The sequence below is a fragment of the Durio zibethinus genome, chromosome 19, assembly GCF_047325235.1.
Source record: "Durio zibethinus cultivar Kanyao isolate XHJ-2024 chromosome 19, ASM4732523v1, whole genome shotgun sequence".
Lineage (NCBI taxonomy): Eukaryota > Viridiplantae > Streptophyta > Magnoliopsida > Malvales > Malvaceae > Durio > Durio zibethinus.
Genome location: NC_143180.1, coordinates 23,399,352 through 23,426,797, shown reverse-complemented (window position 1 = coordinate 23,426,797; position 27,446 = coordinate 23,399,352). Strand labels below are relative to the sequence as shown.

The 27,446-nt window shown below is 29.0% G+C and overlaps 3 protein-coding genes across 3 annotated transcripts; 2 read left to right on the top strand and 1 right to left on the bottom strand.

The window, feature by feature from the left end:
* Positions 1-2: 2 nt before the first annotated feature.
* On the top strand, positions 3-2,351 carry LOC149513561 (putative disease resistance RPP13-like protein 1). The gene has a single exon (XM_089748715.1). The coding sequence runs from the start codon at positions 3-5 to the stop codon at positions 2,349-2,351; it is 2,349 nt and encodes a 782-aa protein (XP_089604841.1).
* LOC149513560 (uncharacterized) lies at positions 1,325-4,098 on the top strand. Its single transcript, XM_089748868.1, has 2 exons — positions 1,325-3,577; positions 3,995-4,098. Exons 1-2 carry the CDS (start codon positions 2,471-2,473, stop codon positions 3,998-4,000), a joined length of 1,113 nt encoding a protein of 370 aa, XP_089604994.1. The 5' UTR covers positions 1,325-2,470; the 3' UTR covers positions 4,001-4,098.
* A 4,584-nt stretch (positions 4,099-8,682) lies between these two features.
* Positions 8,683-11,004, bottom strand: LOC111309972 (cytochrome P450 83B1-like). Its single transcript, XM_022909017.2, has 2 exons — positions 10,060-11,004; positions 8,683-9,416 (listed from the first exon to the last, which is right to left on the bottom strand). Exons 1-2 carry the CDS (start codon positions 10,954-10,956, stop codon positions 8,805-8,807), a joined length of 1,509 nt encoding a protein of 502 aa, XP_022764752.1. The 5' UTR covers positions 10,957-11,004; the 3' UTR covers positions 8,683-8,804.
* Between the last annotated feature and the right edge of the window lie 16,442 nt (positions 11,005-27,446).

The window sequence follows — 27,446 nt, the reverse complement described above, 5'->3', positions numbered from 1 at the left end:
GCATGGGAGGGATTGGCAAAACAACGCTTGCTCAGCTTGTCTACAATGATAGTCGTGTAGATAATCATTTTGATCTTAAAGCATGGGTCTGTGTTTCTGAAGACTTTAAGATGGAGGAGATAACGAAATCAATTTTGCGATCAGTTAGTTCTGAATCTTCTAATGCTGGAGATGATTTGAATAAGCTTCAAACAGAATTGGAGAAGAAGCTGGTGGAGAAAAAACTACTTCTGATTTTGGATGATTTTTGGCTTCAAAACTATGATGATTGGAGTCGTCTAATATCCCCTTTTGGCGTAGGAACTACGATTGTTGTGACAACACGTGATAAAACTGTTTCATCAATGGTGGGTACTATCCCAGATTACAAGCTGCCAACGTTGTCAGATGATGATTGCATTTCTATATTAACTCAACATGCATTAGGAGCAAAAGATTTTAGTGGGCATCCAAACTTGGGAGAATTTGTTGTACAGATTGCGAAAAGGTGCAAGGGTTTGCCCTTGGCAGCTAAGACCATTGGAGGCCTTTTGCGCAATAAGGTGGACATTGGTAAATGGAAAGAGATACTAAAAAGTGAGATTTGGAATTTACCAGAAGAGAGGAGTAACATATTTCAAGCTTTACGATTAAGCTATCATCATCTTCCTGCAGATCTAAAGCGATGTTTTGCTTACTGTGCCTTACTCCCCAAAGACTATGAATTTACCGAGGAAGAAATAGTCTTGTTATGGATGGCAGAAGGCTTTCTGCGAGTGGAAGCTACAAAGAAAAATGAAGATTTGGGTCATGAGTACTTTCAAGAACTTGTACAAAGGTCATTTTTTGAAATATCCAACAAGGATGATTCTCGATATATAATGCATGATCTGATTAATGATTTGGCTCATTCAGTTGCCAAAGATATATGCTTCAGAGTGGAGGGTGACAAGGCATTGAACGTTTCCAGTCATGCTCGCCATTCATCTTACATTGGTGGTAGGAAAGACAGAATTAAAATGTTCCAAGTCTTTTACGGAAAGAAGGGTTTAAGAACCTTCCTACCGTTGAAGATGCCCGAAGGGTGGAGGTATATCTCTAATCAAGTTCTCAGTGAGTTGTTGCCAGAATTTAAATACTTAAGGGTGTTTTCTTTACAAGGGTGCTACCTGACGGAGTTTCCCAATATTATTGGAGATTTGGTGCATCTGCGTTATCTAAATTTTTCTGGCACTATAATCAAAACTCTACCGGATTCAATATGCAAGCTTTACAATTTAGAGACCTTGCTGTTGCGGGGGTGTTCTCGTCTTCAAGAGTTTCCTTCTGAAATGAGATTTTTAATTAACCTAAGGCATCTTGACATTAGAGGTGCAGATTCAATAAAAATGATGCCAATGGGAATCGGTGAACTAACCAATTTCCAAACATTGACAAATTTTGTTGTCAGTCAAGACAATGGCCGTAAGATAAGGGAGATGGAGAATTTGTCTAATCTTAAGGGTGGACTTGTTATTTCAGAATTGCAGAATGTTGTCAAAGCTCAAGATGCATGGGTGGCTGGGTTATGTTATAAGTCGAACCTTCGTGATTTAGCTTTAGAGTGGAGTTATAATTTCGCCGGAGAAGAAATTCACAAGGACATCTTGGATTCACTCCAACCTCCTAAAATGCTTGAAAGGCTTACCATCGAATGTTATGGAGGTGAAACATTCCCAAATTGGTTCGGAGATCCTTCATTTGGAAAGCTATCGATTCTGGATCTGTATTACTGTCCAAATTGCACATTATTACCAGCTGTTGGAAGATTAACGTCGCTAAAATCGCTTTCTATCCGGAGGATGAGTAAGGTTAAAAAAGTGGGTGCTAATATTTTTGGAAAGGATCTATCGATTAATGCATTTCCGTCACTAGAGAGATTACGTTTTCAGGACATGCCAGAATGGGAGGAATGGGATCCCTGTGAAGTTGATGAAAATGTAAGGAGTTTCCAACACCTTCATGAGCTCATCATTTCAAATTGCCCCAAGTTGTTAGGAAGTTTACCTAATCGTCTTCCTTCCTTGAAGAAGCTGAAGATTAATTTGTGTCAACAGCTGAGAAGTCTACCTAGTTGTCTTCCTTCATTGGAGAGACTTGTGATTCAAGAATGTGAGAAGTTGGTAGTTTCACTCTCAAGCCTTCCAAAGTTGTCTGACTTGGAAATTAATGGGTGCCAAGAGGTGTCGTCTACAAGTTGTGCAAATTCTGGCTCATTCATTGAAAGAGTCTCTCTTTCAGACATTTCAAAATTCACTTCTCCAATGGAGGGGATGATGTTAGGGTTGATAAAAGCTGAACGTCTTTTTATATATGTGGATGTGAGGAGCTAATTTCTTCATGGCGGAACCAGGAAGGACCCTCAACACATTTGAGGCCTACTCGCTTTTTGGAAATTCATAATTGCTCAAGACTTGTTTCCATAGGGGCAGAGGACGGAAAGGAAGAGCATATGCAGTTAGGAATCCCTTGCCATATTGAACATTTGAGCATACACTGTTGTGAAAGGCTAGAAAGGTTAGCAGAAAGCCTACACAGCTACAGATCCCTTACGGTGCTAGGAATTGAGGGATGCCCAAGATTGATTTCAATTTCAAATGGAAACTTGCCTCCAAACGTAAGACGTTTAACCATTAAGGAGTGTGAGAATTTGCAGTACTTGCTGGATGGAGTAAATAACAACATCAACAGCACGCCTCTTCTAGAGCACTTGGTGATTGAAAATTGTAAGTCTCTGATATCTTTATCCTCAAGGGGCGAGTTACCTATTAGGCTTCAACATGTTGACATTTATGGTTGTGAAAAGTTGGCATCCTTGTCATCCAATGGCAAGTTACCTATGGGGCTTAAATACCTCGATATAAGAAGATGCAGAGCACTAGAGTCCATAGCTCAAGAAATTGAAGAGAACTCTTCCCTTGAATCGATGGTTATCTGCGGTTGTGATAATTTGAGATCTTTGCCTCGTGAATTAAACAAGCTCAGATATCTTAGCCTTTCTCGGTGTGAAAAGCTCCATGCCTTACCTAAATGCATCCACAACATCGTCTCTATGCGAGAATTGCTCATATTTGATTGTCCAAGTGTGATATCATTTCCGGAAGAGGGGTTCCCTCCCAATCTCACTTCACTTACAATCTTGCAACCCAATATTTGCAAGTCAGTGATCGAGTGGGGTTTGCACAAACTCACCTCCCTTAAACATTTGTCCATCAACGGTGCTTCTCTAGATGTGGTGTCTTTCCCATGTGAGGAAATGCTTCTGCCCCGCACTCTCACCTCCCTCACAATCTTCGGTTTTCCAAACCTGGAAACTCTATCCTCCAAAGGCTTTCAAAATCTCAAATTTCTTGAATCATTGGAAATCCGAAGCTGCCCCGTGATCAAATTCCTTCCGGAAAAGGAGATGTTTGACTCACTTTTGCAACTAGATATTGTTGACTGTCCACTGCTAAGAGAACGATGCAAGGAGGATGAAGGACAAGAGTGGCCCAAAATAGCCCACATTCCTTGCATTCTAATTGCTAATTTGTTACCGGAAGAAACGCCCAGAAATCAGGTGTATGTCAACTTTGCAATTATATGCTACTTATTTGAAGAACATGAACGTACTATTAAATCAAGTGCTCAAGTGATTTATATTCTTGATTATTATTTTTTTTATTTCATAATAGAATGTTCACTAGTTCAATCCATTACACACATAGCTTTTTGTTTTACAATGAAATGAAATATGTATAAAAAATCTATGTTTAATAAAACTACATGGACTAAATTCATTAAAATTGAAGTTGGACTAAACCGATAGGATTGAGGTAGTAAAAGAATCAAATTCAGACTTTAACCTTTTAAGTTTAAGCATTGATAAAATCCTGGTTATTAAATTGGGGACAGGTATTTTTGAAGCTCATTTGTTAGAAACGAGTGAATCTCTTTTATGCAAAACTTTTGATTGTAGTGTAATCTATATTTGCAGAATTGAGAAAGAAGTTCTTCCTTCCGTCATGGAGTATAATGATTTAATTTAGAAGTTATTGGAACTTGCAGATGGTTCTCTCCAGGTTTGATACATGGATTCAATGTTTTGCTACCATTTTAAAAGAAAATTTAGGAATAGTTTCAGAATGAGTAGGTCTTATAGTTTATTTCTATATATATTTTTTTCTTATGTTAATGACTCATTCATGATATCCTCATGTCTTTGGCTTTTCTTTATGTGTACTTCCTTCTGCCATACCTGTGATTGGTCACAGAAAAGACTGAGTAACTATGGCATTGGATTGTTTACTAAAAGTTAGAAAACTTTAGAAAATTCTTTTTTGTAGTCTATGAAACATATTTCTTTCAGTCTTCTGGTAAAAATTCCCTATAGGACAATTTCAAGAACAGAACAGATATGTTAAATGTTTATATCTATTAATCATTTTGTTTCATTGACTTCTGATTTTTTTTTTTGGCATAATCATTCAAGAATAGTTTCAATTATTAAATGTTTGTTATCTTCTTATATGCTTGAAGATTTATTTGATATCTAATTCTGGTTTCAGTGACTCGCAGAGACTAGTGAGTAGTGCCTTCTTAGGAGCACACAAAGTGCTTTGCAAAAGCGGATGGAAAGACCTGAAAAAGAAGAATGCTGTTTACTTAGCTGAAGCATGCATTGCCTTCACTGCTGTCAAATTGACCCTATGGCAGCCTGAATGAGTCAATACCAAAATCTCTGCGTCAAACCCATTGAGAACTCAATTTCTTTTAAATGATGAGATATTAAAGATTCATTGCCCGACTTGGGAGTGAGGACAGTGTCAGTGGCGCCAAAATTCCCCCAAGGGAAACATTGTTTCCTATGAAAGTGGTAATGTTACAACTATACACAGACTGCCAAAAAAATTAGTTATTTCCAGGGTTCTGAAATCATTTTGAAAGGTTCTTCTTTTATAGTGAAGGAAAATCTTTTATATTTTATGTTTAATTTACCATAATTTTGTCTTTTAAACTGAATAAGGTGGTCTTCCAGAACCGGCAATAAGTGCCTTGAACATTCCATACCCGTGAATCGTGTTCCACCATCCATAGCCCATATATCATACTCTTTGAGTATATAGGTTCCTTGTTTATGATCAGAAACCATATATTATAAGAAATCATAATACTTAGCATAATGAAAATTTCCAGCCTTGTTAGGATTCCTTTCTCTCCTTTTTTTTTCTCCCCTTTTTGGTACTGCCATTTTTATTCCAAATGCTTCAAAACAAAAATCTGATGTTGTGGAACTTGTCTGACATGACGAAATAACTTCAATTCATTGGTGGTTTCGAAGTTCTTAGGGCAGCAGCTCCTTTCCTACAACAGAAATCTTTTCTGTGTCAGCAGTGCAAACAAAAATGATAAGATAGGGTAAGAACTGCATCAAGCAGGTAAATTTGGCTGAGCTAGGGCCTTCTACAAATGCAAAATTGATATTCGAAATGTAACAGTGTTAAAATTCTTTGTAATATCATTCTGTTGTGCAATAATGTTTAGAAGTTTCATTCCACTCTAGCACAATTCTTCATATTGATGACATAACATATCCGATCCATAAAACATTGATCAAAAGTCTTTGTTTTTTCCGATGATAGTTTCTTTCAGTTTGTTGGAGCCACAAATGAAAATCTTTGTCTGGATTGAGCTTTTGACGAACCTGAGGTTATATGATAAACAATGTAAAGCAACAGAGCTTCATGTGGTTTTCTTTTATACTTGCTTGGAGAACTGTTTGCCTTTATGTATGAATTTTAACTATTTATAGTAGGCACTAAACATTTTTATATGCTTCTTAGATCTTTATAAGCACTCTGGGTTGGCGTAAAGAAACATCTACGTTGATCGAGGCAAAGTGTTCCAGCTGCTAAGCGCAAGTATTGGTTTGAGGAGCTCATTTCAATCATCAAATCAGGGGGATGTCCTATGTCTTGACATAAAAGAACACAAACTCAAGCATCCATTTATTCTGCAGAAGCTTATAAATAACTATGCTCAATTTATTCTGCAGAATTTCAGATCAACTTCTTCATGTGAAACGAGCCTGACAATCTTTAAGGAGTCTAAACTGAATCAGCATGCTACTCCAAATATTGTCTCATAAATTATGCAAACCCAGCATTGTACTTCCTTCAAAATGAATGCAAAAAACATCACAGCTTATTTTAGGCAATTTTTGTAGCTTGAATTTTTTATGCGACTCATAATTATTGCTATGTTCGAACAACTGCACATCTTAAGTCGGGATATCAGTATTTGTCAACTGGCTACAGTGGATCACAATTCTAGCATGTATCATGCTCAATAATGGAGGAAAACCATCCCTTACAAGCTTAGAATTTTTCCATTGCGTCAAAACTTTTGTTTTCTGTTAGTCATTTTCATTCTCTCTTTATTTTCCCTGTTCACATTCTGTTTCAGTACAAGAACTGGGTTACCAGAACTTGAAACAAAAAGAAACCATAAATATTTAAATACTGGAAAGTTATGTTGTCTCCACAAATAATGCAACCTATCCAAATGCCTGTGAACTGAAACATATCATTTTTATAAACCGAATGCCTGTAGAGCGAAACTTATCGCTTCTATTAACAGAACATAAAATTAATTGGCAGGAAAGAAGCGAAGCACTCAAAACTTCTAAATATACAAGGTCAAACTTTGTCATGGATGGTTTAGATTCCAATTATGAAGTAAGGATACGTTTGAACCTCTTGCGTATTTGTGTTACATTGTTAACACTTTAATGCTTACGACATACGTACCAGCTGGACCTGTCGGAAAACATTACATATCGAACTTGATCGGATTCGATGAAAAAAAAAAAAAAAAGACAATTCTTGTACGGATAAGGACATCCTATGTTTTTTTAGTGCTGTATTTACATCAAATTTTCTTTGTAAGGGTAATTGACCTTTAAAAATCAACCCGATATCTATTATATATTTTTAACATATGATTATAATATATAAAAAATACTCTTTTTTTATTATCTATCTTGCCATATCCATATCCTTATTTTTCACAAATTGTCATGATGTCACCATATACATATTATATCGTAAACATGTCCGTGTCCATGCTTCATAGGATTCCAAGCATTACCTGTAAAATAAATCATAACAAAAACTTAATAAAAATAAAAAACAAGTGTCTGGATTTTTTACCCTTTAGAAAGATGAAGGACAGTTAGTTATACTAGTCTGGATGATAGAAGTGAAGTTCAGTTTCAGGATTTTACTACCACAACTATTGCCTAACAGATCAAATGACCTCTCAAGACAACCATAGTTGGTAGATGCTGCATAAAACAGATGGACTCAATCAGTTTCTAATTGATTATCATTTTCAATTCCACTATCGTTTTGATTATAACAATTCACTCACCCCCCAAGATTGGATTTTATCATACACTCATTCAGTTTCTAATTAATTAGCATGTTCAATTCCACTATCTTTTGATTATAACAATTCACTCACACCCCAAGATTGGATTTTATCATTTGTATCAAAGTGAATGCATATAATCTATCAATCAAATCACAAAATGATAATACACAAATAAGTACAAACCTCAGCTCCATAAGCCATAAATATTCAAATATATAATTAAGATTCATGTAATTAATGTAATTATTTTTTAAAAAAAGTTTTTTTTTGCTAGGAAATATATTTTATTATTATATATTTAATTGGATATAATTTTGATAAAAAAAATATGCATATAATTTTGAATATAAAATATTAAAACACAAATTAAATTTAATGGAAAAATTATAGTAATAATTTAAAAAGCTTATGTCTTTTATTCCACTATGTCTTTGGTGAGTTTCATAATTTTAAAAATTTTAAAATTTCAAATTTAAATATTTGATCTTTTATTTGAATTTCTTAAATTACATAATTTTTGCTATCCTATCTTCTGCGTTCTTGGTTTTCAAACTTGCACTTTAATTAAAAATTTTGATTTTCCTGTTAAGCTCTACTTTGGTTGCTTAGTACGGTGGATTAGCTACCATTACCCTGAACAAGGTGATCACGGGAGGGAAGAGTGAAGCTGCAGGGGGAGGCTGGCAGCATGAAATCGACAGCCCAGCCGCTCTCTTCGGATGGTGCCATTCACGGCAGCATCACATCACTGCCACCAATTTTTTATTTCGATTTTCGTCCTTTTATTTACTTTTTAAAATTAAATGAATAAAACTTAATTAATATAAAAACTTGGGTCCTTGTTGGGCGATACATTGGCTTTCGGGTTTTCAAGCTCAAATAAATTAAATTACGGATCTTTTAAATTTAAATATCCATATAAATAGTCCGATGCAATTAGAATCTAAATAAATTCAATTGAATTTTTAAACACGCTCACAAATTATGTAAGAAAAAAAAATTATCATTTCAAGAGTTTTTATCCCATGGATTCAGTTTGGTGGAAGTTACAATGGAATTTTTACTTGACTTAATCATAGTCACAAAATTTAACTCCTAATAAATGGATAGAATTTTGTTTTAAATATTTCAATTGGTTAAATTTGGTTTTTATTAATAAATCTAATCTCAATTTGTATTTTTTTGGTTGTGGTTTAACTACTTCAAAATTCTGTTATAACTTCCACAAAATCAAGTCTATGAGACCATAACTCTTCATAACCAACACATGTGGACATTGATTTTATCATAAAATACACTCAAAACACAAAATGTAATTGAAACACTCCAAACCATAGCAAGCAGCAAACTAATTTAACCTTACATGGATCGAATCAAACATTAAACTTCCTAGCTACAAGGAAAAGAGCATTTTTTTTGTGCATAGCAAGACCAGGTATCACATCAAAGTCTAAGTCATCCTTGTCCGTCCCAACCGGCATTTCCCAATCAAATTTGCAAAGCAGATTGGCAAGGGCTAGCTCTACAGTTGCAACTCCCATATGTATTCCAGGACAGCCCCTTCTTCCAGCACCAAATGGTATGAGCCCAAAGTCATGTCCCTTGAAGTCGATGGAGCTGCCAATGAATCTCTCAGGATAGAACTCTCCAGGGTTTTCCCAAGCTTCAGGATCTCTTCCTACTGCCCATGCATTCACGAAAACTAGTGTTTTGGCAGGTATTTCATACCCGGCTATATTGCACTTCCTAATTGTTTCTCGTGGCACTAATAATGGAGCCGTTGGTTGCAATCTGAATGTTTCTTTTATCACAGCTTTAAGATATGGCAAACCTTGAATATCATCTTCATCTACGAAACCTTTGTTTCCATTGAGATTTCTGATTTCCTCTTGAACTTTTTTCATAGACCTAGGATTCTTCATTAGGAAGGTCATTGCCCAAATCACGGTTGCAGCACTGGTGTCGGTCCCACCAACAAATACATTCTACATAAAAAGAAAACAAAATGGGTAACAATCGTACTCCTACTAGGAAGTTAGAAAATTAATGATAACCCTGAATAAATGAGTACATTTTATTTACAATATGAGACTTTTTAAAATATATTGTTTCATTTCAGCCTTAAACTAAAACTTTCATGTTTATCATTACTTATTCTGTTTTTCTTTTTCTTTGTTTTAAAGAGGGCTGTAGTTTGAAAATGAGAAAAAAGGTTAAATTATATACTAAAATTTAAATCTCAAATTTGTAATAAATAATTATGTAAATCAATTTAATTAAATTTCAAATTTCCATCTGTGATCTTTTAAATTATTCCAAATACATGCTTCCTCCTCCATCAATTAATGTGACATTAAATTCTTGACAATATTTAACAGACAATTAGTGCCATGTGTATTTAAATTGTGGATTGATTGATCATTTGAAGATTCACATGGAACAGAAGTGCCTAATTGCATCAAGCTTCTAACATTTGACTGCCAAAAAAAATGAAATTTGAAACAATTTTAAAATGTCGAGGGAGATTTTTAGGTTAATGATGAACACGAAACATTTTTTAAAAAATCGTGATTTGAATAAAATTTACTAAAAAGTAACTAAAATAAGTTTTGAGTGAAGATCGATTACCATCAGCACAGCTTTTATGTGATCGAAAGTGAGATCAACTTGAAACACACGATCCTTCCATATTTGTAGTAGAACATCAAGAAAATCCTCTTGCTCGGGTTTTGGCCGATTTGGATCAAGATGTTCATCAATGAGTTCTTGATAAAAGGTATCAAAGTCTTTGAAATTTTTTTCTAGACGACCAAGTAAACCGGAGAGTCTATCGACCCAACCCATGAAAGGGATATAATCAGAAAAGAAGAAGCTCCCAACCATGGCCTGAGTTTCCTTAAGCAACGCATCGAATCTACTTCTTTCAGTTCCTTCTTCTTCATATCTCTTGCCGAAACTTACTCTATAAATTATTCTACTTGTAAGACACATCAATGCCTCACTCAAATTGATTGGTTTCGAACCGACTGATGCTTTGGATACCTTTTCGATCATTTGAGCAACTTCATCTTCTCGAATGGGACGATGAAGTAACACTCTGTTAGGGTTAAAGAGATGGACGACGCATATTTTCCTAATCTCTCTCCAATAAGAATTATAAGGTGAAAAACCCAAATCTAAGCCATTATAAGATAACTTTTGCTGGCCACATAAAGTAGGCCTGCTACAAAAATCGAGGTCATGGGTTTTCATGATCTCTTTGGCCATGTTTGCCGAAGAAATTACTAGAGTTTGTCTATGACCAAGTTGCAAGGACATTAAAGGACCATATTTTTGAGAGAGCTCCCAAAGATAAATATGAGTAGCCGCTGAGCTATTAAGCTGGAGTAAGTTGCCGATCAAGGGAAGACCAGACGGGCCAGGGGGATGAAGAAACTTGGCAGCATTTTTGTTTCTATGTTTTTGGAGAAAGAAGAGGATGAAGCTAGGAAGGGCTAGAAGAACAAAGAAAAGCGACAATCCCATTGAAAATTTCTAATTTAGAGTAATCCACTCAATATTTGAGCAACTTGTGAAAATCTGGAAGAAGAGTGTTCCCTTATATAGACTTTAGCCGATGAATGTGTCCAAACATTTCAGGAAACAAACAATAAGCTGCAGATTCATGCATGATAACCATCCCGCATTCGCATGTATTGTCTCGTTAATTTGACTCTCATTTGAATTAAAATAATGTTTTTAAATATAATAATTTTGATTTAAATGTTCCAAAAAAGTATAAGAATTACATTATTATAAATTAATTCCTACTCATATATATATATATATATATATATATATAAGGAATTAATTTACTCTAGTTTAAAATTTTTTAATTTATATAATTTTTTAATCATTAATTTTAATAAATTAAGAGGATGCGATTCAATCATTTTTTCTCTTTTTGAGTTATCATTATAGTATAAAAATTTTTAATTTTACACTGGTTTCTAATATTGATTTTAATAAATCTAATGATGAGATTAAATTTTTTTTTTTTAATTATCTCTTTCTTTTTTAGATTTATTGAAATTAATAATTAAAAAATGTAAAACTACAAAGTTTTATATCAATGCAAATGAATCCTTTCAAATATATATATATATATATATATATATATATATTGGTTACAAAAGAAAAACAAAAAAACTAAAAGATTTTAAATTCTGATGGAATTGTGCCCATACATCTACGAAAATTAAACAACCTACAATTACTTTAGGAGTTATTTAACCAAAAAAAGAATTTATACTTTTTTATTGTTCTATTAATTTTTTCCTTATATAAAATATAATAAATTCTGTTTTTACAGAAGTAGTTTTTTTTTTTTTTTTTTAATTGGGGAGCGGATATTCAAATCTTGTTTTTTAAATGGAGGATAATGCACCAAACAATTAAGGCAATTTATGGCTACAATAGTTTTTATCTCAAAGCTAAAATACCTAAGGAAATTTAGTTATATTTCAATGGAAAAATGATAGACAAGAGAAAACCTGACCTTGGATGGAAACTCTTTTTCTTTATCGGGTTTGTAAAAGTCAATAATAAAAACAAGATATTGAATTTATATTTGATATATTATCATTATATATAACTATATTTATTTATGTATGACACTTCAAAAAAATTAATTTTAAAATGTTAAAATCATAAAAAACAAATACACTTAATTTTAAATATATATTTAAAATTATTTTTTTATAAAATATCATTGTGTGATTCACTTCTAATATATAACATTTATACACATAATGCATCAAATATAAATCTTTAAATCTTTAAATGTTCAGAGTTGTTGCTGGTTCTTGTTTTATCTAATCGTACACATTTAACACTAATAGCTTTTCTTACCTTCATGCCATATGTGGGTGGAAGAGAGAAAAATATAATTAAATAGAAATAATATGGCAAGTTTTTTATTATTGCACGAAAATTTAAAAAATCATTCAAAACATGGATATAATAATAATAATAATAATAATAATTTTAGTAAATGCGAATTGTGTGATTATCCTCACTTTTATATTTTCTTTACCATTTGTATTTCTTTGACTTCTCCATGCAACAGTATTAATCAAACTTATAATGAAAGGAAAAAAATGCAAAAAATAAAGTTGGGCATTACAATGATTTTTGTCCAATAATCAAACAAAGATAGTCAAAGACGACAAGCATCAAGAAAGAAAAATGAACTCGGATGCGTGCACGCATGCATCAATAATTCCTTAATTGTCGAATTAATGTTTTTCGTATCAGCCTATAAGTTTGATTTTACAAGAAAGAGTAGATGAATATAAGGATGATAAAACAACATGTATGTGATAGATTTCAATTTATCATAATCCAATCATTCATTTTTTTTCTTTAAATAAAAATTGAGCTAAGTTTTATCTTTTTAAACAACTTGAGTCAAGATAAAATAATGTTTGAGGCGCTATGTCCGATACTTTTAAAGATATATAAAGAATATTTGTTATTATTTATTAAATTTTTATTTATATATATTATATCAATAAAGATATTATGTAGTATTTTAATTTAATAAAAGACATATTTTTATATATAATTAATTTATAATTTATAATAAAAAATAAATACTCTTATATTTATCTATATGTTGTCTTCCTTTAAAACATGACATGAAAAATTTACTTCTCACATATTCGAAATATAACTTTAAAAAAATTAAAATAATCCTGCAGCCAAATATGGTTACAATTCTATTCCTAACGTAATAGGTTTTGATTCCTTCGGATCCAATAAATATGTTCTTTTAAAATTTGGGATCGCCTTGAGGTTTTTTTAAAAATCATTATTAAATTAGATGCAAGTTTAGAGTATTTTATTTAGTTCAGATATATATTTTATTATTTATTTTAATTTATAATTATATATATGTATTATATTAATAAAATTATTACGTTGTTTCTCTATTTAACTTATTTTTCTTGTCATTTCTTTTTTATTACGTTTAAGGTTGCCAAAACAAACCCTTTATCTCGTGAATTTTTGATTTGCTTCAATTCAATACGTGCGGGTTTTTAAAAATTCTAGATAAGGTCAAAAGTTTTTTTTTTTTTTTTAAATTGAGATCGAATTAGATCTTACATTTAGATTTAAATTCGATCTAAATTTAATATATATATATATTTAATAATTAAATTTGATTTAAATTAAATAAAAAATAATCTAAATCAATTTAAATACTATAATTTTAAATTAATTTTTAATTTTCTCACCCCAAACTTTTTTATTGTAATTCTTAAGTATTCACTTTTATTTTACATATAAAAATTGTGACCAAGGACGAATCATGGGAAAGAGTTTAAAGGGACTTGCCTTCCAAAATAAATTATTAAAAACAATAACATTACGATTTTAAGAAAGTAAGGTGTTAAAAATTGATTAAAAATTAATTCAGTTGGCAAAAACTTTCCTTTTGATTCTGTAAATAAAATTGAAAGAAGTACATTTTGATTATATTGTTTTATTCAAATTGTTATAACCGGAGGCATATGTAAATATAAATTAATTGAATAAATTTCGATAAAAATTGGTTTAATTAATTAAAATTTAAGGTTTGAATATAAAATATTCAAATTGAAATTTTTATGATATATTGATAGATAATATGTAAATTTAAAAAAATTTACAAATTTTATAAATTTTCTTATAAATTGATGATTTATCTTAATTTTAAAAATAAATTAATCTTTTTAATTTTTAATTTTTTTTCAACAAAAAAAAAGTAACTGCATAAATTCAAAATACAAACAGTGGTTTTTTTGTAAGCAAAGTTTAAGTTTGAACTAAAAAATGTTATAAATATTATTTTTTTAAATAATTTTATAAATTAATTAAATTAAATTTTGAATTAATATCCTCGTTTAAAAGAAAATTTTTTATATCATTACTTACATCAGATATTTAAATAATTAGTTCTCTTATCTTCACAGCTGTATGTCATTATAAATGAATGGTTCAAATAGCTCGAAACATCCTTTTTCTTTCTGACGATAGGGACGACTGTGAAATTCTACTTTCCTCATTAGTTGGCAATATCTCTTCTGAGTTAAATTTGCACTGAGGGATTGTTTTTATCCAGACTACTTTTGTTTTTTACATAAATATTATCTTGTAAATCTGAGAAACTGTACTTGCTTTGTCCTCGCCGTGGATGGACTTGCTGAGACGTCTGCTATCTTTGGCACTGGATGCCTTTGGTACCTCCTTTTTGTGGTGACTCATCAGTTTGTACTGATTTTCACTCTTGTCCTCAATTATTTTATTGCCCTTTGCACAGACTTTAATACATTCTTTAATTCCAGCATTTTTTTGTCAACATATGTGGTGAAAATTTCATTTCCTGTAATAGTTTAGAAGTAGTTTTCGGTACCAAATTCTATATATCAGCTTGGAATATTGCAAAAGGTATTTATTTAAGGAGATTAAGAACAAGACAAGCATTCTTCAAAGGAGACAAAGAAGCAACTTGGAAAATTTTACTCAATACCTAGTAAACTTCTGAAGTACAGGAACTAAAGTAGGACTTGATTGCTGAAGGTTCCGGGAATTGGTTTTAATTTCTATGTAGTTTCTTAATTTTTTTTTAAATGAATGCTTGTATTGTGTTAAGTCTCCTTTAAATATGTTCTTTTGTAATATTATCTTTGAATATTTCAAGACGATATTCTAAAGAGACTTCTTATAATGTAAGTCTCCCTAGTTTAGTTTACAAGTACTTTTTAGTTTACAAGTACTTTTTCATGTCAAGCTTTATCATCGTGGAATATTACAAATGATCATATCCTAAAGAGACTAAACCAAACATAAACATTCTTTAAAAGAGAGAAATTAAGGAATTACTTGAAAAAAAGGTTTTTTTGGTCGAAATTACTTGAAAATTTTCACTCTACACTTAGTAAACTTCTCAAAGGATAAGAAATAAAGTAGCTGGTAATTTGACCAAACGTGCACTTCAATTTCAAATAAAGGATTTTATATATAGCAATAGCGTGAAATTTTTTTTTGGTAATAATAATTTTTTTTTAGGAGTGATAACTATTTAGATTTGATTGGTTTTAGTTCATTTTTTTAGAATGTATAATATTAAGAATTTTTAAAATTTGATCTGAATTTTAATTGATTTTTTTTTGAATTAATCTGATCAAAATTGAATTTTATTAATTCGATTTGGTTTATTAATTTAAAATTTAAAATTTTTATTTATTATTTTAATCTAATTTTTAATATATTTAAATAGATTTATAAAAAAGAATTATTTTTATTTTATAAAAATTTTAAATATATATATATATAAATTAATAAATATATATAATTTGATTTGATTTTTTTTTCGTTTTTCATATTCAAATTTTAAATTTGATCTAAATTTAATATATACATTTAATATTTAAATTTGATCTAAATTTAATAAAAAATTGATCTAAACTAAATTTAACATCATAATTTTAAATTAATTTTTAATTTTTTTCACCATTAACTTTTTATTGTAATTATTGCATATTCACTTTTATTCTACATATAGAAAATTGTGATCCGTGATGGATCATAGGAAAGAGCCTGAAAGGACTTGACTTTTAAAATAAGTTACTAAAAAAAGTAACGTTATGATATGAAGAAAATAAAATTTTTATTTGGATGGATAATGAGATTTATTATAGTAAAAATAAAAATAAAAATTATTATAATTATAATTAAAAAAATTATTATAATTGTGAATAAAAAATTTAATTAAAAATTTATATTAAATGAATTTTATTAAAATTAATATTTAAATTTAATTAATGATATGATAAATTTAATTAATTATATTAAAAATATGATAAAATTTAAATGAATATTAAGGTGTTAAAAATTGATTAAAAATTAATTTAATTGGCAAAAAACTTTTCTTTTGATTTTATAAATAAAATGAAAAGAAGTACATTTTGATTATATTATTTTAATGAAATTGTCACAATCGAGTTTATGTAAATATAAATTAACTGTATTAATATAAAATAGAGATTCATATAAGTGATTAAAATTTAAAATATAAATATAAAATATTTAAATTTTAATTTTTATACTCTTTTATTAATAGATAGTTTGTAAATTGAAAAAATCTTAAATGATTCGTAATTTTTTTTTATAGATTATCGGCTAACTTTAAATAATTTCTCTTATTTTTAAATTTTTTTCACAAAAAAATTAACTGTATAAATTCCAAATATAAACAAAATTTTTTATAAACAAAGTTGTCGTTTGAAATTAAAAAAATGTTTTGAGTGTTATTTTTTAAAAATAGTTTTATAAATTAATTAAATTAAATTTTAAATTAATATAATCATTTAAAATAGAACTTTTTACATCATTGCTTACATAAGATATTTAAATAATCGATTTTCCCTTATCTTAACAGCTGTATGTCATTATAAATGAGCGGCAAACTTCATTTTCTTTCTGAGTACGTACGACTGTGAAATTCTACTTTTTCTGACCTAAATTTTGAACGAGGAATGGTTTTTATTAGGGTGTAAATAATACATTAATATTAATAAATTATTTGGATTCGATTAAAAAAAATTTAAATTTGATTTGATTATTATCGAGTCGAATTTGAATTCGAATAGCTTGATTTATCGATCAAATTGAATTCAAATATTTTTATATCATATTTGAGTAATTCACGAATTTAATCAAATTTTTATATTTAAATATATTTTTATTATTTTAATTAATAAAATATTTTGAGTTCGAATTTAAGTTCGAGTTTGAGCATGAATAATTAAATTCTTATCGAATATACGAATCAAATTTATTTTTATATATTAATAAAATTTAATTAAATAAACTCAAATAACTTAAATTCAATCATAAATCAAATTCAAACTTAAAAAATAAAATTTAATCAAATTTAAATCAAATATCAAACTTTAAATTATGAATCGAACTCAAACTTCTCACTATTTCGCTCGATTCGATTACCCTTTAAACTTTTACCCATACTCCATTACTTTTCACATCTCGCTTTCTCCTTTTTTAGATTTTATTGGGATTGGATGCCTCTCTGTTTCAAGATTTGACATTTCGTAACTGACGTTTTTGGTGGCTGATCAATTCGTACTAATTTTATTGGCCTTCGCACGGACTTTAATTTCAGCATTTTCAATATTATAAAAAATTTCATTTAAACGCATTTTATAAAATTTAAATATATCATCTATACATTCAAAAGATTAAACCCGCACAGTAAGATGGTGTGGTGGAGGATCAACAGGCGCAGGAAAGGAAAAGAAAAAGCTTGATAGAGAAAAGATCCTCTTTGGTACTATATTAAGAAAATAAAAAATAAATTGAGAATTATCTCCATAATTATGGTTAAAAAAGTAAGATAGTTTGATAGATTCTTAGAAAAAATTAGGATAAAATTATTTAAATTTTGTAAAATTTTTATTAAAAATAATTAAATAAAAATTCAAATTAATAAATTAAAATATTTTATTATATAGGTAAAATGTGCTTCATTTGATAAAATTAATCAATTAATTAATCCAAAAAAACTCAATATTGAATTTTTTTCACTTTATTCCAATTTTATTTATCTTTTTACCATAATTTTCAAATTAATTTGTTGAAACTTTATTAAAACTTTCTATTAATTTGCAAAGACCGCCATGCAAGTCTTCAAACAACAAACTTCCGCGTACTTTCTTGGCCCTTTTAACTTTTCCTTTCCTTAGCTGTTCTTTTTTCTATATTCTACATCCAAATCCTCCATAAGCTAAACACTTATTCTTCCATATTTCACCATTTTCTCTTCGTTCGACCTACCCTCACTGGCAATCGTGAGAGAAATTCTCTTAAGTTGCTTGAAACTGTAATTTCTTCTCTCAGTTTCTATCTTCATGTATGTTTTATTTTTTTGTTTTACAATTTATTTTAAAATAATATTTTTTTTTCTTGGTATAATAGTAAAACTTGCTTGAAAGCATGTGAAACTTTCCACTTAGATGGTAATTGCTAGTTATTAATTAATTAATTTTTTGTTACTTAATTGATACCTTTCTATGGTGCGGTGGAATTTTTCTAGTTAGCAACTTCTCTTATTTACGTTTTTTTTTATCAACTTAGTAGAAATTGGGTGTCATATCATGGTTGAAAGTTTTGCTTCAAGAAGAGGTTTATTTTTTTAAAGTTCTAAAATTGTTTTAAAGAGGCATTCTGCTTTTGTTGAAGTGAATAAAATGTTAAAATGGAAATCATATGTTTGTAAAAAGATTTAAAATTGAGAATCAATTAGGTGACTCTTAACTCATTAGAAGTGATATGTGAGCTAAAAGAACAATAGCACCTACAATGACATAGCAAAGGAGGAGAGAGAGGAGAAGGGAGCGATCTGGTCTCACGCCTCATGGCTTCACCCGTTGTATATATACAAAGCACAGACATGCGGCTACTCTTTCTGTACCGATGTTGTATTAGTGTTCGACACGAACACACTGTTGATACAGTAAAATACATACATACCAAGCTAGGACACGATAAAAAAATAAAAATCTTGTTGCACACCATCTCGACAGGGTTTTTTAGATCTAGGCTTTTTCAGCTTTTTTTTTTTTTTTTAAATCTTGTTAGATAAGAAGAAAGAAAAAGGTTAGATGAATTTACTGATAATTTTTAAATAATTTTTCAATGTCCATGGGCAAAGGCTGATAGCGGTGATGATGACAGCGGTTGTCAAAAATCTGTTAAGAGCCAGAGAAAGAAAACAGGAAAATAAAAAAGGCGAGAAAAAGAAGAAATGCAAAAAAGCAAGAACGGAAAGAAAAGAAAAAGAAAAATAAGGGATAGAGTGGGTCTTTTATGGGTGGGGTAGGCATGTTTAAGTAGACCAAACGTGATTTTTGGCTTTTTTTTATACACCAAAAAGTAAAAAAGAAAAAATGAAATTAGAAAGTAATATAACCTGTCGCACTTTCTAAAAATTAAATACATTATTTCGTTGTTTGAGCTATATTGTTATTTCATCATTTTGAAATAATTAATATCTTGTATGTATTTAAAAATAAATTTTTTCTTATATAGTTAAGAATATTTTATATATTATAAAATATAATTTTAAATTGAAAAAAAATGAAACATTACAAATTGATATTTACATATACATTGAGTATTTTAACATAAAAATATATAAAAAAAATTTTTATTATCATGTTTTATCATATTCATATCTTTTATTTTTAAAGTTATTGTATTGTCTTATTCGTGCTGTGTGGCATTGCATCTTTATTGAATGTTCGTGTTCTTGTTTTAAAGTGTATTATGTCATAACTCATAATACTTAAGTTGTTGCCCATTTTAGGGAAAAAAAAACTAAACAAAAGACAATATGCAAAAAGAGGAATCGATTATAGTTTATTTTAGTATATTAATCCTTGTACCTATTTGCTTATAAAAATTTAGAAATTAATAAATCTCGCAATGAAGCACGAGAGCAAATGAAGTAGTAACAATAAAACTTGGTTTCCTTATAACAATGAAATTTATTTGTTTTTTAATACTTATAAATTTATTTTTGAATATTTATTTCATCTATATTTGGCTATGTTGTCCATTTGCTTGATACTACCATATGGTTAACGTAAATAGATCTAGTTAATGTTTTATTTTGTAATACTTGTTGAATATATATTTTGCTTCATGCTTTGAATACCTATTACTTTTTTGTTTTTTTTTTATCATTCAACGGAACAGAGCCTTACATTAAGGGGAGAGGGGAAGGTTGAGGTTTGAACCTCAACCATGATGCCTTTTGAAAAGCTGTCTTGACCACTAGGCCAAACAGCTGAAGGCAATGTCTAACTATTATGTTTCAATTTCTAGTTTATATTAGGTTTTATTACAACCAGAAGAAGAGCTGTTGGCAATACGATCTTCTGAGTTTCAGTATTTAACTTGGAAAAGTTTTAGGGTCCATTATGGCAGGAGATTTCGGAGTTAACGGCAGAATTTCCTTTATGTGAAAAGTTCCTTTTTCCTCATCATCAGGTTCTTGTTACTGCTTTATTGTGTAAGCCTACTAAACTTTTATTTTGCTTCGTCTTTTATATACTTGTCTTTGACCATTACGTTTAAATTTCTAATTTATATCAGGTATTATTGCAACGAAAAAGAGCTGTTGGCAACACAATCTTTTGAGTTTTCGAACTTTAACTTGAAAGAGTTTTAGGGTTCATTATAGCAGGAGATTTAGGAGTTAACGACATAATTTCTTTTATGCGAGAAGCTTTTTTCCTCTTCATCAAGTTCTTGTTACTGTTTTATTTTGTAATGCTTGCTGAACACATATTTTGCTTTATGCTTTGAAATTTTGAATACTTATCTCTGACTATTACGTTTAAATTTTTAGTATACATCAGGTATCATTGCTACCAGAAGAGGAGCTATTGGAATTCATTCTTCTAAATTTTCGGACTTAACTCGTGTAGCAAGAAATTTAGGAGTTAACGGCAAAATTTCTTTTGATCGAAGAGCTATTTTTCCTCTTCTTCAGGTTATGAGCGTATTATAAAAATTGATGCTAACTATATTAACGCTTCCAAATCTCTTCACTTTGGATAAATTAATTTTGAGAGTAAAAAATCAGCATGAGAATCATATCAAACACATTTATTTTGAAGAAATAAAACTCACTTGATGGAATTTTTACCCATGAAATGGAGAAACGATAACTATCGACCCCAATGTAATTCATAAGATCCAAGTCTTCTTGCTTCAAAATCATTAAAGATCAGAATAATCATTTTTCCCTGTCTATATTGAGAAATTCTCTTTTCAATTAGTAAGCAATATTATAATTATTAAACCAATGATGATTATATCTGTTATAACATGAGAATTTGTGAATTTGATCACTAAATATTAATAAAGTAATTATCAAAATTTTTTTGATTAGGTGTGATTGATTACTTAAATAAATTTATTCTTTTAAAATGATTTTAAGTTTGACTAAAAGATCTTAAAAGAATAAGTTTTGGTTTACATTACAGAATTAAGTTTATAGGGAAGTAATTAACATTCTCACAGTGACCATTCAAAAGATGATATCAATTAATCTTATATTGTCTTTAATAGTCTTAATTAAATTGGTATCTATTCTTAATATTTCTCATTACTTTATTTATTATTTAAATATAAAATTTTTCTTATGTTTTCTTCAACACTTTGATCGAACCTCTAAATAGTTTTTTCACTTCAATAGATCTTAAGAAAATATGTTCGTTTCTTATAAGAGGTTTCATCATTTTTCCTTTAATTTTGTTATTTTGGAAATAAAGTGGAAATCTTTGATATTCTAATCTTTTTAAATTGTTTACTCACATAAAAAATTTTAAAAAAATTTCATGCTCTAACTTTCTTAAAATTTCATAACCAGTTAAATTCCCCACTTACTCCAAAATTTATTAAGTATTATGTGATAAAATACATTTACAATTATCTATTACATTTTTAGCTCTTCTATCCCTTTTTTATTTTATCAATTAATTTTCTATCAATTTAATTTGTTCATTTTTATTTATAGAAATAAATGAAAATTCGTAATATTGAAATAATATTCTAAATTCTCCAACATTTTGATGAAATTTAGAAAAGTTTTCACTTAGAAATTTTTTTAAAAAATTGAACACTTTTGAATTTCTTAAATTTAATCATTGGATTAAATTGTGTGTCTATAATTGCTTATCATTGCATATTTTTTATGAAACAGAAATTGTGTAAAAACATAGACAATTATTACGTTTGTCTGAAGAACTTTAAAACTTTATTTATTTTTTCATTATTTTAAATGCTCTTTTAAACAAAGATGTGAGCGATGCGGGTTTCACCTCTTTTCAATGTTGAGAACTAAGATTTAATTATGAATTGTCAATCAATTTATTTATATTTTAGGAATCAATACTGATTTCAAGGTAACAATCATTTTAATCAAAAAATTTAATTCAAAAATAGTAAACAAGATATTAGAGGAATCAATGCTCTAAACCTTGTTAGAGATAAGCCTAGCCTTTACTTATCCATGTCAAACCAACATCTTGACTTGCTTATGGATTAAAGAGCATGCCTTTCCTTTTTATTCTTGATGACAAGCAATTTGTATAAACTATTTATATGTTTCGTGTTGTCACGTATGCATCTAGAAAAATACTTGTAAGATGACAACCTTGAGTTTTTTATCAATCATTAAATGATGCAAACAATGTGTTGTCAAACAATTGTATTAAAATCAAGTAGTTCATTCCGTTCTATTGCAAAGACAATAAAGACTAACCAAAGAAACATGTAATGTGATCTTTTATAAATGACATACTTAGATGATAGTTCAATAAGATGCCTCAAGGGCATATTTAGAACATATCGTTTTATTTCTAATCTATGTGACAAGATTTTACATCACATGCTAGACATGAGTTTCCATTGCAAAAATTTTCACTGTCTTTAACTAGAAAATAAGTCCTAATTATAACTAAATGGTTTACGTTATGTGTGCCTAAGACTAGATGATATTTGGTCATGGAGGATGTCACTTGCACGTAATTTAATAAGAGGTCTAAGATGTCTAAAGATTTTAAGAATTATACCTGAGAAGATTGTCCTAATACAAGATCCAATAGGACAACTATAGGTCTGGGGTTGTGAGTTGGGTTTAGTGTAGCTGTGTTTCATCTTGACTATAACTTTATGGGTTAAGATCGAGCTTGAGGTAGATTAAGCCTTTTGAAAGAATCTTAGCCCTTTGAAAGAATTTTAGTCTGACATGTACTCTTCGAACAAAATTTGGGTGTCGGGACTCTTTTAGAGTGTTTTGGTAAAACAGTAGCTTTTAAGGTTGAGTTTTGATTGGATTAAGACTCTTTGAGTAGAGTTTTGATTTGATTGGACTTTTTGGACAGAGTTTTGGTTGGACTTTGACCATAGATAGAGTTTTGATTGGATTTGGAAAGGTGATATAGCTGAGATGATGTGGTTGGATGATATGCCTAGTGATGTGGATTTAGGTGACAAGGCAAGGTGATGTGGTGAGTGACAGTAGGGTATGCTTATTGACAGACTATGACAGATAAGATTTTTCAAGGTTTTCACAAAAGTTAGAGGTTTGTAATAAGTCGGAAGCTTTGACCAGGGTTTTAGGCTACTTCGGTGGTTATGGATGGATAAGGAAGGTGTTTTGGAGGTTCGAAATGAGAGAGATGATGAGATTTCCTCTAGATTTTAAGAAAAATTTTGGAGGAGGTTTAGAATTGACTTTCTCAAAGAGGGACAAACAAGAATCAAATTTTAAGGCTATTAAAATGAAAAATTAAAAATTTTTAATATTTAAATAATAAAATAATAAAAAAATAATGAAAAATGTTTATTATAGATATTATTTTAAGGCTATTAAAGATAATATAAACTAATTCTACTGATAAAATAATTTCCAAAGAGATAACAAAAAATGCAATTAAGATGAAAAACTTGAAAGAAATGAGGCAAAAAAAAGGTGTTGCATCTTTATTGCATGTTTGTGTTCTTGTTCTAAAGTGTGTAATATATCATAATACTGAAGTTGTTGCCCATTTTAGGGGAAAAAAAAACTAAAAAAAAGAGAATATGCAAAAAGAGGAATTGATTATACTTTATTTTAGTATATTAATCCTTGTGCCTATTTACTTATTAAAATTTAGAAATTAATAAATCTTGCAATGAAGCACGAGAGCAAATGAATTAGTAACAATAAAACTTGGTTTCCTTATAACAATAAAATTTATTTGTTTTTTAATACTTATAAATTTATTTTTGAATATTTATTTCATCCATATTTGGCTATGTTGTCCATTTGCATGATACTTCCATATTGTTAACGTAAATAGATCTGGTTAATGTTTTATTTTGTAATACTTGTTGAGCATATATTTTGCTTCATGCTTTGAATGCCTATCTCTAACTGTTATGTTTCAATTTCTAGTTTGTATTAGGTATTATTACAACCAGAAGAAGAGCTGTTGGCAATACAATCTTCTGAGTTTCAGGATTTAACTTGGAAAAGCTTTAGGGTCCATTATGTCAGGAGATTTAGGAGTTAACGGCAGAATTTCCTTTATGTGAAAAGTTCCTTTTTCCTCATCATCAGGTTCTTGTTACTGCTTTATTGTGTAAGCCTACTAAACTTTTATTTTGCTTCATCTTTTATATACTTGTCTTTGACCATTATGTTTAAATTCTAATTTATATCAGGTATTATTGCAACGAAGAAGAGCTGTTGGCAACACAATCTTTTGAGTTTTCGAACTTTAACTTGAAAGAGTTTTAGGGTTCATTATAGCAGGAGATTTAGGAGTTAACGATATAATTTCTTTTATGCGAGAAGCTGTTTTCCTCTTCATCAAGTTCTTGTTACTGTTTTATTTTGTAATGCTTGCTGAACACTTATTTTGCTTTATGCTTTGAAATTTTGAATACTTATCTCTGACTATTACGTTTAAATTTTTAGTAAACATCAGGTATCATTGCTACCAGAAGAGGAGCTATTGGAATACATTCTTCTAAGTTTTCGGACTTAACTCGTGTAGCAAGAAATTTAGGAGTTAACGGCAAAATTTCTTTTGATCGAAAAGCTATTTTTCCTCTTCTTCAGGTTATTCTTCTCTCTTTCTTTTTGGTTCTTCTCAATTTGAATTGAAGAATTTTATTTTAGTTTGCTATATGTTTTTAAATAAAATTCACAATGAGCCGATGACCGAAGGGTTGGATTTATGGGACAGAAGAAATTAAAATCATTTTGTTGACATTAGTATTTGAGTCATGGAATTGATGATTAGTTTTGTCCCTTATATCCTGTTAAGTTTGGAAAACTAGACTACTAGAGAGTGACCTTTAAGGAGAAGAGTATTTATGAGCTTATTATAAAAATTGATGCTAATCATATTAACACTTCCAAATCTCTTCACTTTGGATAAATTAATTTTGAGAGTAAAAAATCAGCATGAGAATCATATTAAACACATTTATTTTAAAGAAATAAAATTCACTGGATAGAATTTTTACCCATCAAATGAAGAAACAATAACTATCGACCCCAATGTGATTCATGAGATCCAAGTCTTCTTGCTTCAAAATCATTAAAGATCAGAATAATCACTTTTCCCCATCTATATTGAGAAATTCTCTTTTCTATTAGTAAGCAATATTATAATTATTAAACCAATGATGATTATATCTATTATAACATATGAATCTGTGATTTTGATCACTAAATATTAATAAAGTAATTATCAAGAATTTTTTGATTAGGTGTGATTGATTACTTAAATAAATTTATTTTTTTAAAATGATTTTAAGTTTGACTAAATGATTTTAAAAGAATAGGTTTTGGTTTACATGATAAAATTAAGTTTATAGGGATGTTATTAACATTCTCACAGTGACCATTCAAAGGATGATATCAATTAATCTTATATTGTCTTTAATAGTCTTAATTAAATTGGTATATATTCTTAATATTTCTCATTACTTTATTTATTATTTAAATATAAAATTTTTCTTATGTTTTCTTCAACACTTTGATCAAACCTCTAAATAGTTTTTTCACTTCAATAGATCTCAAGAAAATATGTTCATTTCTTATAAAAGGTTTCGTCATTTTTCCTTTAATTTTGTTATTTTGGAAATAAAGTGAAAATCTTTGATATTCTAATCATTTTAAATTGTTTACTCACATACAAAATTTTTAAAAAATTTCATGCTCTAATTTTCTTAAAATTTCATAATCAGTCAAATTCCCCACTTATTCCAAAATTTATTAAGCATTATGTGATAAAATACATTTACAATTATCTATTACATTTTTAGCTCTTCTCTCCCTTTTTTATTCTATCAATTTAATTTTTTTCATTTTTATTTATAGAAATAAATGAAAAATTGTAATATTGAAATAATATTCTAAATACTCTAACATTTTGATGAAATTTAGAGAAGTTTTCATTTAGAAATTTTTTATAAAAATTGAACACTTTTGAATTTCTTAAAATTTCATTATTGGATTAAATGGTGTGTCTACAATTGTTTATTGTTGCACATTTTTTATAAAACAGAAATTGTGTGAAGACATAAACAATTATTACGTTTGTCTGAAGAACTTTAAAACTTTATTTATTTTTTCATTTTTTTAAATGCTCTTTTAAACAAAGATGTGAGCGATGCGGGTTTCACCTTTAGTACGCTTTTCAATGTTGAGAACTAAGATTTGATTATGAATTGTCAATCAATTTATTTATATTTTAGGAATCAATACTGATTTCAAGGTAACAGTCATTTTAATCAAAAAATTTAATTCAAAAATATTAAATAGGATATTAGAGGAATCAATGCTCTAAACCTTGTTAGAGATAAGCCTAGCCTTTACTTATCCATTTCAAACCAACATCTCGACTTGCTTATGGATTAAAGAGCATGCCTTTCCTTTTTATTCTTGATGACAAGCAATTTGTATAAACTATTTATTGTTTCGTGTTGTCACGTATGCATCTAGAAAAATACTTGTAGGATGACAACCTTGAGTTCTTTATCAATCATTAAATGATGCAAACAATATGTTGTCAAACAATTGTATTAAAATCAAGTAGTTCATTCCGTTCTATTGCAAAGACAATAAAGACTAACCAAAGAAACATGTAATGTGATCTATTATAAATGACATACTTAGATGATAGTTCAATAAGATGCCTCAAGGGCATATTTAGAACATATCGTTTTATTTCTAATCTATGTGACAAGATTTTACATCACATGCTAGACATGAGTTTACATTGCAAAAATTTTCACTGTCTTTAACAAGAAAATAAGTCCTAATTATAACTAAATTTCCAAGATAGAGTTTTGGTTGGATTTGAAAGGTGATATAGCTGAGATGATGTGGTTGGATGATATGCCTA